The 12697-nt window shown below is 42.5% G+C and overlaps 1 protein-coding gene across 1 annotated transcript in view; it reads right to left on the reverse strand.

Moving 5' to 3' along the window:
* The window catches only part of LOC124619549 (cadherin-23-like), a 490213-nt gene that overhangs the window by 434276 nt on the left and 43240 nt on the right, over positions 1-12697 (reverse strand). The window contains exon 3 of the mRNA XM_047146019.1: positions 7946-8083. Coding sequence (XP_047001975.1) covers positions 7946-8083 — 138 coding nt within the window. The remainder of the gene's footprint in view (positions 1-7945; positions 8084-12697) is intronic.

The raw sequence follows: 12697 nt of genomic DNA on the forward strand, positions 1-12697 counted from the left end.
ATTTAGTGAAAGCTACTGCCCTGGAGGCAAGTGGACGTAACAGAAGCGATACAGCAAAAGATAGTTCGTCTAAATTTAAAAAATATTGTTCTTTCTTCGATCAACTGCGGCGCGTATTTTATCAGTCTCGTGAAAGCAAGTGCCCTAAACTGATGCAGAATTAAAGAAGGTGTTTTATTATGGAATGTTCCCTCGAAGCGATTTCGCTATTACTCTTTAGCAAGCCGGGAGAATTTTTTAGTGAAAATTTTAACCTGCCTTGGAAAAAATAAAAATCACAGGGTTGACAAACTAAGAGTACATTTGGGTGGGATATTTTCTACGTTGCGGGTGCATACTTGTCTTTCATCTACGAATAATCTGCCACACCTACGAAACAATAACGTAGACAACTTTCATCGATATTAATTAAGTAGTGGAGGTCGAGATTAGCGATGAGTACTTTCGTCTGTACTTAGAATCCTTCAGCAGCTGCTAATATTTCGTACATCGCTGAGAAGTCTGTGAAGCTGTTATAGTATGAGGAATTTTAATATGAACAACAAACAGAACACACATCTGAAGAAAATGTGGTGTAGTGATTGATTTGTTAATGAAATTACTACGGTGGAAATGACTATTTCTGAATCATTTCTTGTGATATTACTATGTAATGATATTCTGTAGGATGAAAGTGGAAAGAAAGGTAACAGGCTGCGTTTGAACCTATACTGGCAGCGTGGTAGCCCCAAACCCCCCGAACTAGGCTTGCTTGAACGAAATACGATTAACGTTCCCGTATTAGCTGGCGGAAGAAACTGTTCGGCTCAGTAACCTTTCTATTGTTATTGGTTTAAAGTGAAGATATATCGCTAGGTGGCGCGTTTCGCCTGCGGAAGCGAAATGTTTATTCCTAGACTCCTTGTTGCTCAATGGCGAGCGAAGAAAAGTAAGAAAATCGGAATGTGACTGGACTTTGTTACGAGACAGGGTAACGAGAGGACGTGTGTGCAAAGAAACAGTCATTGTTAGTCGCCATATTGGACAATGTGTGTTTTTTGAGATTCTCAGTGATATGTAATGTTAATGTGGAGTTTAGTAACGTTCATATTACAGTCTGTTGCATTTCAAAGGTAATTTCACGTATTTAATTGTGATTAAAGGATTCTGTGATGAACTGTTATGTACTAGAAGCTTGTATGGGACTTGGAACATTTGGCGGTCGATGTCTGCTGTAGAACCTGCTTCAATAAGACGGTCAAAAGAATAGTGAAAGTTTTCTCTGCTAAAAAGAACTCATTTCACTCGCAGACAATCATCGAATGACCAAATGCGAATGGCAGTGTTCCATTTCGAGAAGATCCTATAGAAGTTTTCTTTCTCTTATATTTCAGGAATTTTACAGGCAACCGTCGGAGTCGGCAGCTGCTTCTCCACCATGAGATTAACTTGTCTACGTGTACGAAATTACGTATGCTGTGGGAGTACTCGACACCGATCAAGATAGCTTCCTTCACAGACATACAAACAGAGACTCTACAAACACTAGTCCATTAACAACGAGTTTAATACTGCTAGCTATAAAACATCAATTTCTCCTTTTAAGTAGTAGTAATGCTATAGTACTCATAACACGCCAAAATCGATTTTCTCGAAAAAGCCGCGAGCCAGGTCCTCAGGACATGTTCCTCTAAGCATACAGCACCTAAGATTCATCATAATCCGTGATTAATAGGTCTGATGATCCCGTCGTGAGATTTAAATGTTTTAAATGTACTGGATACAGACTGTCTGGGAAGATCGCGTATGTGTATTCTCTGATTTGCAAGTTATTTAGCGTCCTGATGCACGCAAAAAGTCTGGCAAACTCCGCGAAGATTTCGCAGGAGCAGTAGGCAGCCATGCCACATCACCATAGCACCATTTCCAGAGGCCGCAGGAAGCCGGCCAACTATTGCCAACGCAGCTTGTAGCATTCAGCTCGTCTGTGAAGATCCTGCTACGCCATCATATTTTTATGAAAGCTACATGTGGGCGTACCTCTTGCAAAGACAAATGGTTCAAACGGCTCCGAGCACTATGAGACTCAACTGCTGAGGTCATAAGTCCTCTAGAACTTAGAACTAGTTAAACCTAACTAACCTAAGGACATCACACACATCCCCGCCCGAGGCAGGATTCGAAACTGCGACCGTAGCGGTCGCGCGGCTCCAGACTGGAGCGCCTACAACCGCTCGGCCACTCCGGCCGGCTTGCAAAGACAACAAGTAAATAAATTAAAAGCAGTGAACACAGTAAAAAACTAGTTTAGTTTACTTCTATACAGAAATAGTAAAAAAGCGCAATATTTAAATTTTTCACTGCAGCTCCTGCAAGTGACGCTATTGGTAAGTAGTACTTTTTCATCAATATCAGATGCCCTGCTGTACTACTGCACCGTTTCAGCACAGTCTAATACAGTCGTGACACTACCTGCTGGAAAAGTTGCAACCGTTGCACGGCTGGATCTATACTAGCGCTCCAGTCGGTAAGAACTGTCACATGCGTCGTAAGGATACTGTTTACTTTTAATTATATTCCTACTTCATTAATGAAATAATTACTATATTTTTAAGTTGCATACATCAGTAAATTACCAAGTGGCATGAATTATTGTGAAATAAATATAAAAACAGCCGAATCTTACTGATTCAATAAGCTACAACTTACACGTGAAGAAATACTTTCTTATATGTGTATAATTGAGGTTAACTCTGCTGAAATCAAGAGAATATAAACACATATTTCATGCATGAGAAATACGTATTTCTGTTGTCTGTTATTATTGCGGTAGGCAGTTTACTTGACACGTAATAGTTTCTTATGAAGTCTACTTATTCGCACGTTCTTACACTTCACACGATATTCTAATGAGCTAATATTTTTGTAAATGCAGCTGTTTCCAGGCGAAAGCAAATGTGTTGAAGATTCTTGCCGTTTACGGCTCAGATGTAGCAACAATTTTGGAACTCGTTTCTTCTGTGTTGTTTTATTGCTTTCGACGTTTTATTGTCACGTCTGTGAGGTGTTCCTTCCAACTACAGGTGTGGTGGCTCATTTGTTACGTTAAGTAATGTACGTATCACATTTCATATAAGTTCCACATTTACTGATTTGGTTGGAAGTGTAGCAAACAAAACTGCGCGTTGCTGAGTAGATTTATGTATGACAGCTTGCTGTAAAAGGTAAGATCTTCTACAGTTTACTATCAACTGTTTGCTCTTAAAAGGAAACGACATTTTTCAATAAATATCTGTTACGTTACAAGAGAATCGCACATAAACCGTCCTCTAATGTACCGTCCGATACCTCCCAGGGTCCTTACGAAACTAAAGAAAACAAACGTGGTGTCATTTTTTTCATTATTGTCGATTTTTATTGGGCTACAAACGCTTCATATTCGAACTCATTCGATAACATATTCAGAAATGTAGCTTTCTGGCTATGCTACGAATAATGCTTTCTCCAGCGTCTCCAGTCCGATTAAGTTGTGGTTCGCAGCGTGTTCTTAAACCGCTAGTCTTCGCTAGAAAATTACTTCGAAGTTAAAAATATTTGAGCGTGCAGGAGATCCCTCAAAGAATCCTCCGTGAAAAAAAGTTTAACTCTCAAGGCAAACATAACCAAATATATCTCGAGTTATGGGAAGATGTGTTTTCGTGGGTCAAGCCAGAATTGTAGGAGAGCCGAACGTTTTGTAATTTGTGTATGAGGCATTTCAGTGTTTTGGGCGGTGGACTAACTGACCTGAGGCAACATGCAAAACACACGGTGCATAAAATTAAACAAAAGCGTTATTCAGGAAGTTCAAATAAACTATATAGCTATTTTGTTAACTTCAGCGCCAAAGAAGACTATTATAAAAGCACCGCATTTGAACTTGGTTTAGTGAACACAGTGAAACTTAACCTAAGTTATTCAAGTCTAGACTGCAAAGACAAACTTACGTGCCATATTTTTAGAGATTCTGCAATTGCTTCCAAACTTTCATGCGGATGCACCAAAGCAGAAATGATTGTGCAGAACGTTTTTACTCCTAAAACTGTTAATGACTTTGTGTCTGCCTTGAGGATAACATTTTTTTTGGTTCTAAAACGATTCATCAAACAAAAGCAATTGAAAAATGTTCCCAGCTTGTATCTGGTACTCTGAGCCTTTAAAGTGAGTACAGAAGTAAACTTCTAGGCTTTATTGAAACTGCTGTGGAACATCTATGGCAGTTGCTGATATGTTATTTAGAGTTTTAAAAAAAACACCATTTGGATGTGAATAATGTGTCGTATACTGACAGTGCCAATGTGAACTTTGGAAAAACACATGCCGGATGTTAGTTGCTGAGAAGCATAAACCTTAAATTACTGAAAGATAAATGTTCCAATCAGAACATACGTACATAATTTTGCAAGTGACAGATTAGATAATAATGTTGAAAATATAGTCTGAAAATATATAATCACATCTGTGTTCCAGCCAAACCATTCTTTGATCTTGTGAATTAGGAGTAGGCTGAAATTTTGAGGCAAGCTCCAACTCTCCTCAACCCTACAGCAGAAAGGTAACTAAAGACGTTAACATTTTCTATTGCAGTATGCTTCAGTATCTGTAAAAAAGTTATGATACGTCAGATGACAGCCGTTATGCATCTCTTGCAGCATTGTCTCTATGGGAAGGGAGCTAATTCAAATATTTTGAAATGGCTGTAGAACTGCTTAACCCAAGCGAAAATAGTTGCGTAGATAACCTACGAGTATTTGAGTTCAGTAATCACCGACATTACCTTCCCGGGAGTTTGAACAAAGATAGTGATTATGTTGCAAACTGCCTTAAGTTATTTTCTTCAGTAACTGAGCAACGTGAACCAAATATTTTCAAACTAGTAGGATTTTTGTTCGGTATCCCTGGTACCAATGCCTTTGTGGAGCGAATGTTTCAGTCACGAAGAAATTAGCAGAGAGAGAAATTGAATTATTAAAAATGGCGAAAGTTAAGTGAAATTATTCGGATCAGTCTCTATGATTAGCCTTTGAAAATTATAAACATGTAATTTTTGTGTTCTTTAGATGAATATTTCTGCATTATTAATATTTTGTGCAATCTATTAGATATGTGGAAGGGCAATGTAATTTTTTGTGTGATCTAAAAATATGTGTACACTTTAGTTTTGAAAATCCATACCTGTTTTAAAATATATGTACCAGTATGTACGTGTTTATGTATGTAAAAATGTTCCACATCTCCTCCTAACTCGCTGTACCGATTTCAGCCAAACTCGATACACATATCCGTTACAGTCAGGCAACCATCGCTGTGGGGGTAAGAACCACCTACCCACCACACCTCATGAGATATGTCATAAACAATAAGATGCCTGAAAACTGTCTCATAGTGCATGACGTTTAAATTTGTTACTTCTTTGCTACTACACTAGTGGCTACTACATTAGTGGCTATTACAATTGCTACATCAAGAACAAATCCAGATGATAAACGGGTATTTATTGGACAAATATATTATACTAGAACTGACATGTGATTACATTTTCGCGCAATTTGTGTGCATAGATCCTGAGAAATCAGTACCCAGAACAACATCTGGCTGTAATAACGACCTTGATACGCATGGGCATTGAGTCAAACAGAGCTAGGATGGCGTGTACAGGTACAGCTGCCCAAGCAGCTTCAACACGATACCACAGTTCATCAAGAGTAGTGACTGCCGTATTGTGACGAGCCAGTTGCTCGGCCACCATTGATCAGACGTTTTCAATTGGTGAGAGATCTGGAGAATGTGCTGGCCAGGGCAGCAGTCGAACATTTTCTGAATCCAGAAGGGCCGCCGGCCGAAGTGGCCGTGCGGTTAAAGGCGCTGCAGTCTGGAACCGCAAGACCGCTACGGTCGCAGGCTCGAATCCTGCCTCGGGCATGGATATTTGTGATGTCCTTAGGTTAGTTAGGTTTAACTAGTTCTAAGTTCTAGGGGACTAATGACCTCAGCAGTTGACTCCCATAGTGCTCAGAGCCATTTTTTTGAACCAGAAAGGCCCAGACGGGACCTGCAACATGCGGTCGTGCATTATCCTGCTGAAATGTAGGGTTTCGCAGGGATCGAATGAAGGGTAGAGCTACGGGTCGTAACACATATGAAATGTAACGTCCACTTTTCAAAGTGCCGTCAATGCGAACAAGAGGTGACCGAGACGTATAACCAATGGCACCCCATACCATCACGCTGGGTGATACGCCAGTATGGCGACGACGAATACACGCTTCCAATGTGCGATCACCGCGATGTCGCCAAACACGGATGCGACCATCATGATGCTGTAAACAGAACCTGGATTCATCCGAAAATATGACGTTTTGCCATTCGTGCACCCAGGTTCGCCGTTGAGTACACCATCGCAGGCGCTCCTGTCTGTGATGCAGCGTCAAGGGTAACCGCAGCCGTGGTCTCCGACCTGATAGTCGATGTTGCTGCAAACGTCGTCGAACTGTTCGTGCAGATGGTTGTTGTCTTGCAAACGTTCCCATCTGTTGACTCAGGGATCGTGACGTGGCTGCACGATCCGTTACAGCCATGCGGATAAGATGCCTGTCATCTCGACTGCTAGTGATACGAGGCTGTTGGAATCCAGCACGGCGTTCCGTATTACCCTCCTGAACCCACCGATTCCATATTCTGCTAACAGTCACTGGATCTCGACCAACGCGAGCAGCAATGTCGCGATACGATAAACCGCAATCGCCATAGGCTACAATCCGACCTTTATCAAAGTCGGAAACGTGATGGTACGCATTTCTCCTCCTTACACGTGGCATCACAACAACGTTTCACCAGGCAACGCCGGTCAACTGCTGTTTGTGTATGAGAAATCGGTTGGAAACTTTCCTCATGTCAGCACGTTGTAGGTGTCGCCACCGGCGCCAACCTTGTGTGAATGCTCTGAAAAGCTAATCAATTGCATATCCCAGCATCTTCTTCCTGTCGGTTAAATTTCGCGTCTGTAGCACGTCATCTTCGTGGTGTAGCAATTTTAATGGCCATTAGTGTAACTCTACTCAGAACGTATTTTGCAGACAGTATCTGCGTATGCTGCTGAATGTAGATACACAAATATGTCACTGTCAAACACATAGTTAAAGAAGTATGACGTAATAAACATTGAGATGTGTGAAAAATGCCGCGTCGTGCATTCTTGCTACTGAGACACTCCGGCAGTCGAGCCAGCTTTAGGAAATCACTGACAAAAAATTGTTCAAATGGCTCTGAGCTCTGTGGGACTTAACATCTGAGGTCATCAGTCCCCTAGAACTTAGAACTACTTAAACCTAACTAACCTAAGGACATCACACACACCCATGCCCGAGGCAGGATTCGAACCTGCGACCGTAGCGATCGCGCGGTTCCAGACTGTAGCGCCTAGAAGCGCTCGGCCACTTAGGCCGGCAAAATCACTGACACCTGGCAGCGCTTTTGACAGCGGGAACAATAGCCGTCTGTAGAGCTATCAAGAGGCATTGCCAAAGAGAAGCTTACAAAATCTTTTTTAGATTCTCGAAGCAGCTGCGGCCAGCATACGGAAACTTTCCGAGATCATTTCGCACCGAATCTCCTGCATAATTTCAAAGATGTTTTGACGAATACATTGAAATTTCTTCGATATTTCACTGCGAACGCAGTTCGGTTTCTCAGCTAGTATTGTTATAAAGAAGATATCAATCGTCACTCCTTTTTTTTATTTTACAGAATTTGACAACTCTCCCGCAAAGTGTCTCCAAGTGAACCTTACTCTATCAAAGAGAAGAACAAGTAAGGAAATTGAAAACGTGAACACAGTCGAAAACTTATTAATGGTTAGTATCATACAGAAGCACGCAAAACGAACTACATTAAGCACTATGTGCTAAACCCATGATAGACGTCTTACCTGCGTAGTTGACTAAGGCGATTATGGGCGTGGCATGTTCGTTGAGATTAATAATGATGCCACCTGGGGATTCTTCATTCTCTGTGAAGGTGAAATCTGCGTGGTCCGATGGCTCTATGAATTTCGGAGTCTGCCATGCTGTAACAGAAGAATTCAATTGTCTGTTAAAGAAATCTTTGTCTCCGTACATAGCTGGTTGGATTTGCAGATCTAAGCATCAGAGCACATGCTTATTGTGAAGCCGAAAAAGAATAGGGCGCAAGAAATTCCGTATTACTGCCAGTAAAGAGATCTGCAATTACTAATTAGGAATACAGTCTGAGGCTCTATATTCCTATTAAATTTAGTTTAGATGCGGGTCTATATTCCGATTAAAATTACTTTGTGACAGATTGCAGTGTCGTGGGAGGGAGACGTTGTTACGTACCTATAAGCCAGGTCGCGCAGCAAGCAACCGTGGCGCTCGAGAAAGAACGTCAGTCACAAAATAATTTTAATCGGAGTATAACGAATCTGAAGAGAACGACGAATAAACTCCAATTTTCGATTCACCAAACAAATTGGATTTGGCAGACAACAGAATTTGGTACTCCGTGTGTTTTCACACTGTTTATAACGGGAAAAATTCGCGACTTCTATGTGAAAGAGCAGTTTTCAACAGTAGCGGATATTTTGGAGAAGTAGTCAGATGAAGTGGAAGACTTTCGGCACATGACAGGAACAACCGTCAGCGAGTTATACTAAAACAGAACTTCAGATACAAAAAAAAATGCAATAAAAAGATTCTGATGATGGAAAATAATCGAATAGCGGGAAAGAGGGACTGGTACTTTCTGGAAATTGAAACGTTACCGTCGATTTTTCATACGATTTCGAAGCCAATTTGGATCATTTGATTTACTGCTATGTCATTAGATCGGGCCCATATATGTAATTTCACCTTGAGCTCTGCAATGTAATTTTCAACAACTTCATGTCAAATTGTTCGCTGATAGTACGTTCGTCTAGTGCTAGGAACATGTACCGTCGATTCGTTTAACTGTAATTAGTACTATTCGTTTACAGACAACTGAACAACAAAAAAGCGCCAAATGTACTGTATTTTATAATGTTAAAAATATGTAAGAACTCTGTCATACTGTCAGTTATATCGTTTGACATAAAGACGCATAATCATTTCGCAGTTACTATAATTCACAATACAGAACTAAACTGAGAATGTAAATAAGGTGTTTAGTCAGACAATTGGAATATACAGAGTGGTCCATTGATCGTGACCGGGCCAAATATCTCACGAAATAAGCGTCAAACGAAAAAACTACAAAGAACGAAACATGTCTTGCTTGAAGGGGGAAACTAGATGGCGCTATGGTTGGCCGCTAGATGGCGCTGCTATAGGTCAAACGGATATCAACTGCGTTTTTTTAAATAGGAACCCCCATTTTTTATTACACATTCGTATAGTTCGTAAAGAAATATTAATGTTTTAGTTGGACCACTTTTTTCGCTTTGTGACATATGGCGCTGTAATAGTCACAAACGTATAAGTACGTGGTATCATGTAACATTCCGCCAGTGCCGACGGTATTTGCTTCGTGATACATTACCCGTGTTGAAATGGACCGTTTACCAATTGCGGAAAAGGTCGATATCGTGTCGATGTATGGCTATAGTGATCAAAATGCACAAAGGGCGTGTGCTATGTATGCTGCTCGGTATCCTAGACGACATCATCCAAGTGTCCGGACCGTTCGCCGGATAGTTACCTTACGTAAGGAAACAGGAAGTGTTCAGTCACATGTGAAACGTCAAGCACGACCGGCAACAAATGATGATGCCCAAGCAGGTGTTTTAGCTGCTGTCGTGGCTAATCCGCACATCAGTAGTAGACAAATTACGCGAGAATCTGGAATCTCAGAAACGTCGGTGTTGAGAGGAATGTCGTTACACGTTTTGCCAAATGCATTGAGGTTGACGGACATCATTTTGAGGATTTATTGCATTAATGTGGTATTTACAGGTAATCACGCTGTAACAGCGTGCGTTCTCAGAAATGATAAGTTCACAAAGGTACACGTATCACATTGGAACAACTGAAATAAAATGTTCACACAATTTTAATTTAAAAAACCTACCTGTTACCAACTGTTCGTCTAAAATTTTGAGCCATATGTGTGTGTCTATTACAGCGGCATCTAGCACAAAGCGAAAAAAGTGTTCCAACTAAAACATTCATATTTCTTTACGTACTACACGAATATGTAATAAAAAATTGGGGTTCCTATTTAAAAAAACGCAGTTGATATCCGTTTGACCTATGGCAGTGCCATCTAGCGGGCCCACCATAGCGCCATCTGGTTTCCCCCTTCAAGCTAGACAAATTTCGTTCTTTGCAGTTTTTTCGTTTGACGCTTATTTCGTGAGATATTTGGCCCGGTCACGATCAATGGACCACCCTGTATATTGAAATTCCGTATATACTAAAAAACAATGTACTAATATCAGAGGCAGGAAACATGGTAAGACTACTTGGGATAAGACAGTACAAGGGCGGTTAACAAAACAGTAATCAACATTGCTTATATGGCTCATTTCACTTATTTTTCCATGAAAACGACAGATACGAGTTTGGGAACTTTAATAGAGGCAACTATATTTTTACAGGTCGTACAAAATAGATACGTCTTCCAAAGTTTTACTGATCTTCAAAGTAGTCATCAGTATTGTGTATAACCCGTTGCCACCGATGTGGAAGTCGTAAGATACTCTTAGAAGTGCCAGTTGTGTTGACGGTTCGAGCGGCGCGGTCCATGTCCGACGAATTTGTAGCAGTTCTGAAGCGAATGCCGTGCAGTGTTTCCTTCAGTTTGGAAATAGAGTTGAACTTACGAGGGCTTCGGTCAGGGGTGTGCAGTAGGTGGTGTAGCACTTAGCAGCCCCATCAGTCAAACACATCAGTAACATCTTGCACTGTACGTGCTTGAGCATTGTCCTGTAAAATGATGGACAGGTCCTGCAGAAAGTGTAATCACTTCTGTTCCTATGCTGTTCATTTTTGGAACACAACCTACAACCAGCTTAGAGACAGAAGTGATGACACTTTCTGCAGGACCTGACCATCTTTGTGTAGCGTTCGATGGTGTTTTCAGGCACCTACAGTCGCTTTTCATATCGCTTATAAAACTGCAGCGGAGCAACGAAAAGAAGTTCATGCCAATATTTTGAGTAACATCCGTCCAACTTAAAAAACTTTTATTTCAGCTGCCTTCTTCAACATTAATATTCGTAAAGACTTTTACTTTGATATATTTATTTTTTCGACAGTCATTATCGCCAGGAAGGCGGTTACATCGTAAAATTAAATACTTAAATACTGGGCAGATTTTTTTTTACACTGATGCCGTGAAAATCATTCCAGAAAGATTCCATTGCAGGAACATAAAAAGATTTACGCATCTTGAAAGGGATATTACACTCCTGGAAATTGAAATAAGAACACCGTGAATTCATTGTCCCAGGAAGGGGAAACTTTATTGACACATTCCTGGGGTCAGATACATCACATGATCACACTGACAGAACCACAGGCACATAGACACAGGCAATAGAGCATGCATAATGTCGGCACTAGTACAGTGTATATCCACCTTTCGCAGCAATGCAGGCTGCTATTCTCCCATGGAGACGATCGTGGAGATGCTGGATGTAGTCCTGTGGAACGGCTTGCCATGCCATTTCCACCTGGCGCCTCAGTTGGACCAGCGTTCGTGCTGGACGTGCAGACCGCGTGAGACGACGCTTCATCCACTCCCAAACATGCTCAATGGGGGACAGATCCGGAGATCTTGCTGGCCAGGGTAGTTGACTTACACCTTCTAGAGCACGTTGGGTGGCACGGGATACATGCGGACGTGCATTGTCCTGTTGGAACAGCAAGTTCCCTTGCCGGTCTAGGAATGGTAGAACGATGTGTTCGATGACGGTTTGGATGTACCGTGCACTGTTCAGTGTCCCCTCGACGATCACCAGTGGTGTACGGCCAGTGTAGGAGATCGCTCCCCACACCATGATGCCGGGTGTTGGCCCTGTGTGCCTCGGTCGTATGCAGTCCTGATTGTGGCGCTCACCTGCACGGCGCCAAACACGCATACGACCATCATTGGCACCAAGGCAGAAGCCACTCTCATCGCTGAAGACGACACGTCTCCATTCGTCCCTCCATTCACGCCTGTCGCGGCACCACTGGAGGCGGGCTGCACGATGTTGGGGCGTGAGCGGAAGACGGCCTAACGGTGTGCGTGACCGTAGCCCAGCTTCATGGAGACGGTTGCGAATGCTCCTCGCCGATACCCCAGGAGCAACAGTGTCCCTAATTTGCTGGGAAGTGGCGGTGCGGTCCCCTACGGCACTGCGTAGGATCCTACGGTCTTGGCGTGCATCCGTGCGTCGCTGCGGTCCGGTCTCTGGTCGACGGGCACATACACCTTCCGCCGACCACTGGCGACAACATCGATGTACTGTGGAGACCTCACGCCCCACGTGTTGAGCAATTCGGCGGTACGTCCACCCGGCCTCCCGCATGCCCACTATACGCCCTCGCTCAAAGTCCGTCAACTGCACATGCGGTTCACGTCCACGCTGTCGCGGCATGCTACCAGTGTTAAAGACTGCGATGGAGCTCCGTATGCCACGGCAAACTGGCTGACACTGACGGCGGCGGTGCACAAATGCTGCGCAGCTAGCGCCATTCGA

The sequence above is a fragment of the Schistocerca americana genome, chromosome 6, assembly GCF_021461395.2.
Source record: "Schistocerca americana isolate TAMUIC-IGC-003095 chromosome 6, iqSchAmer2.1, whole genome shotgun sequence".
NCBI lineage: Eukaryota > Metazoa > Arthropoda > Insecta > Orthoptera > Acrididae > Schistocerca > Schistocerca americana.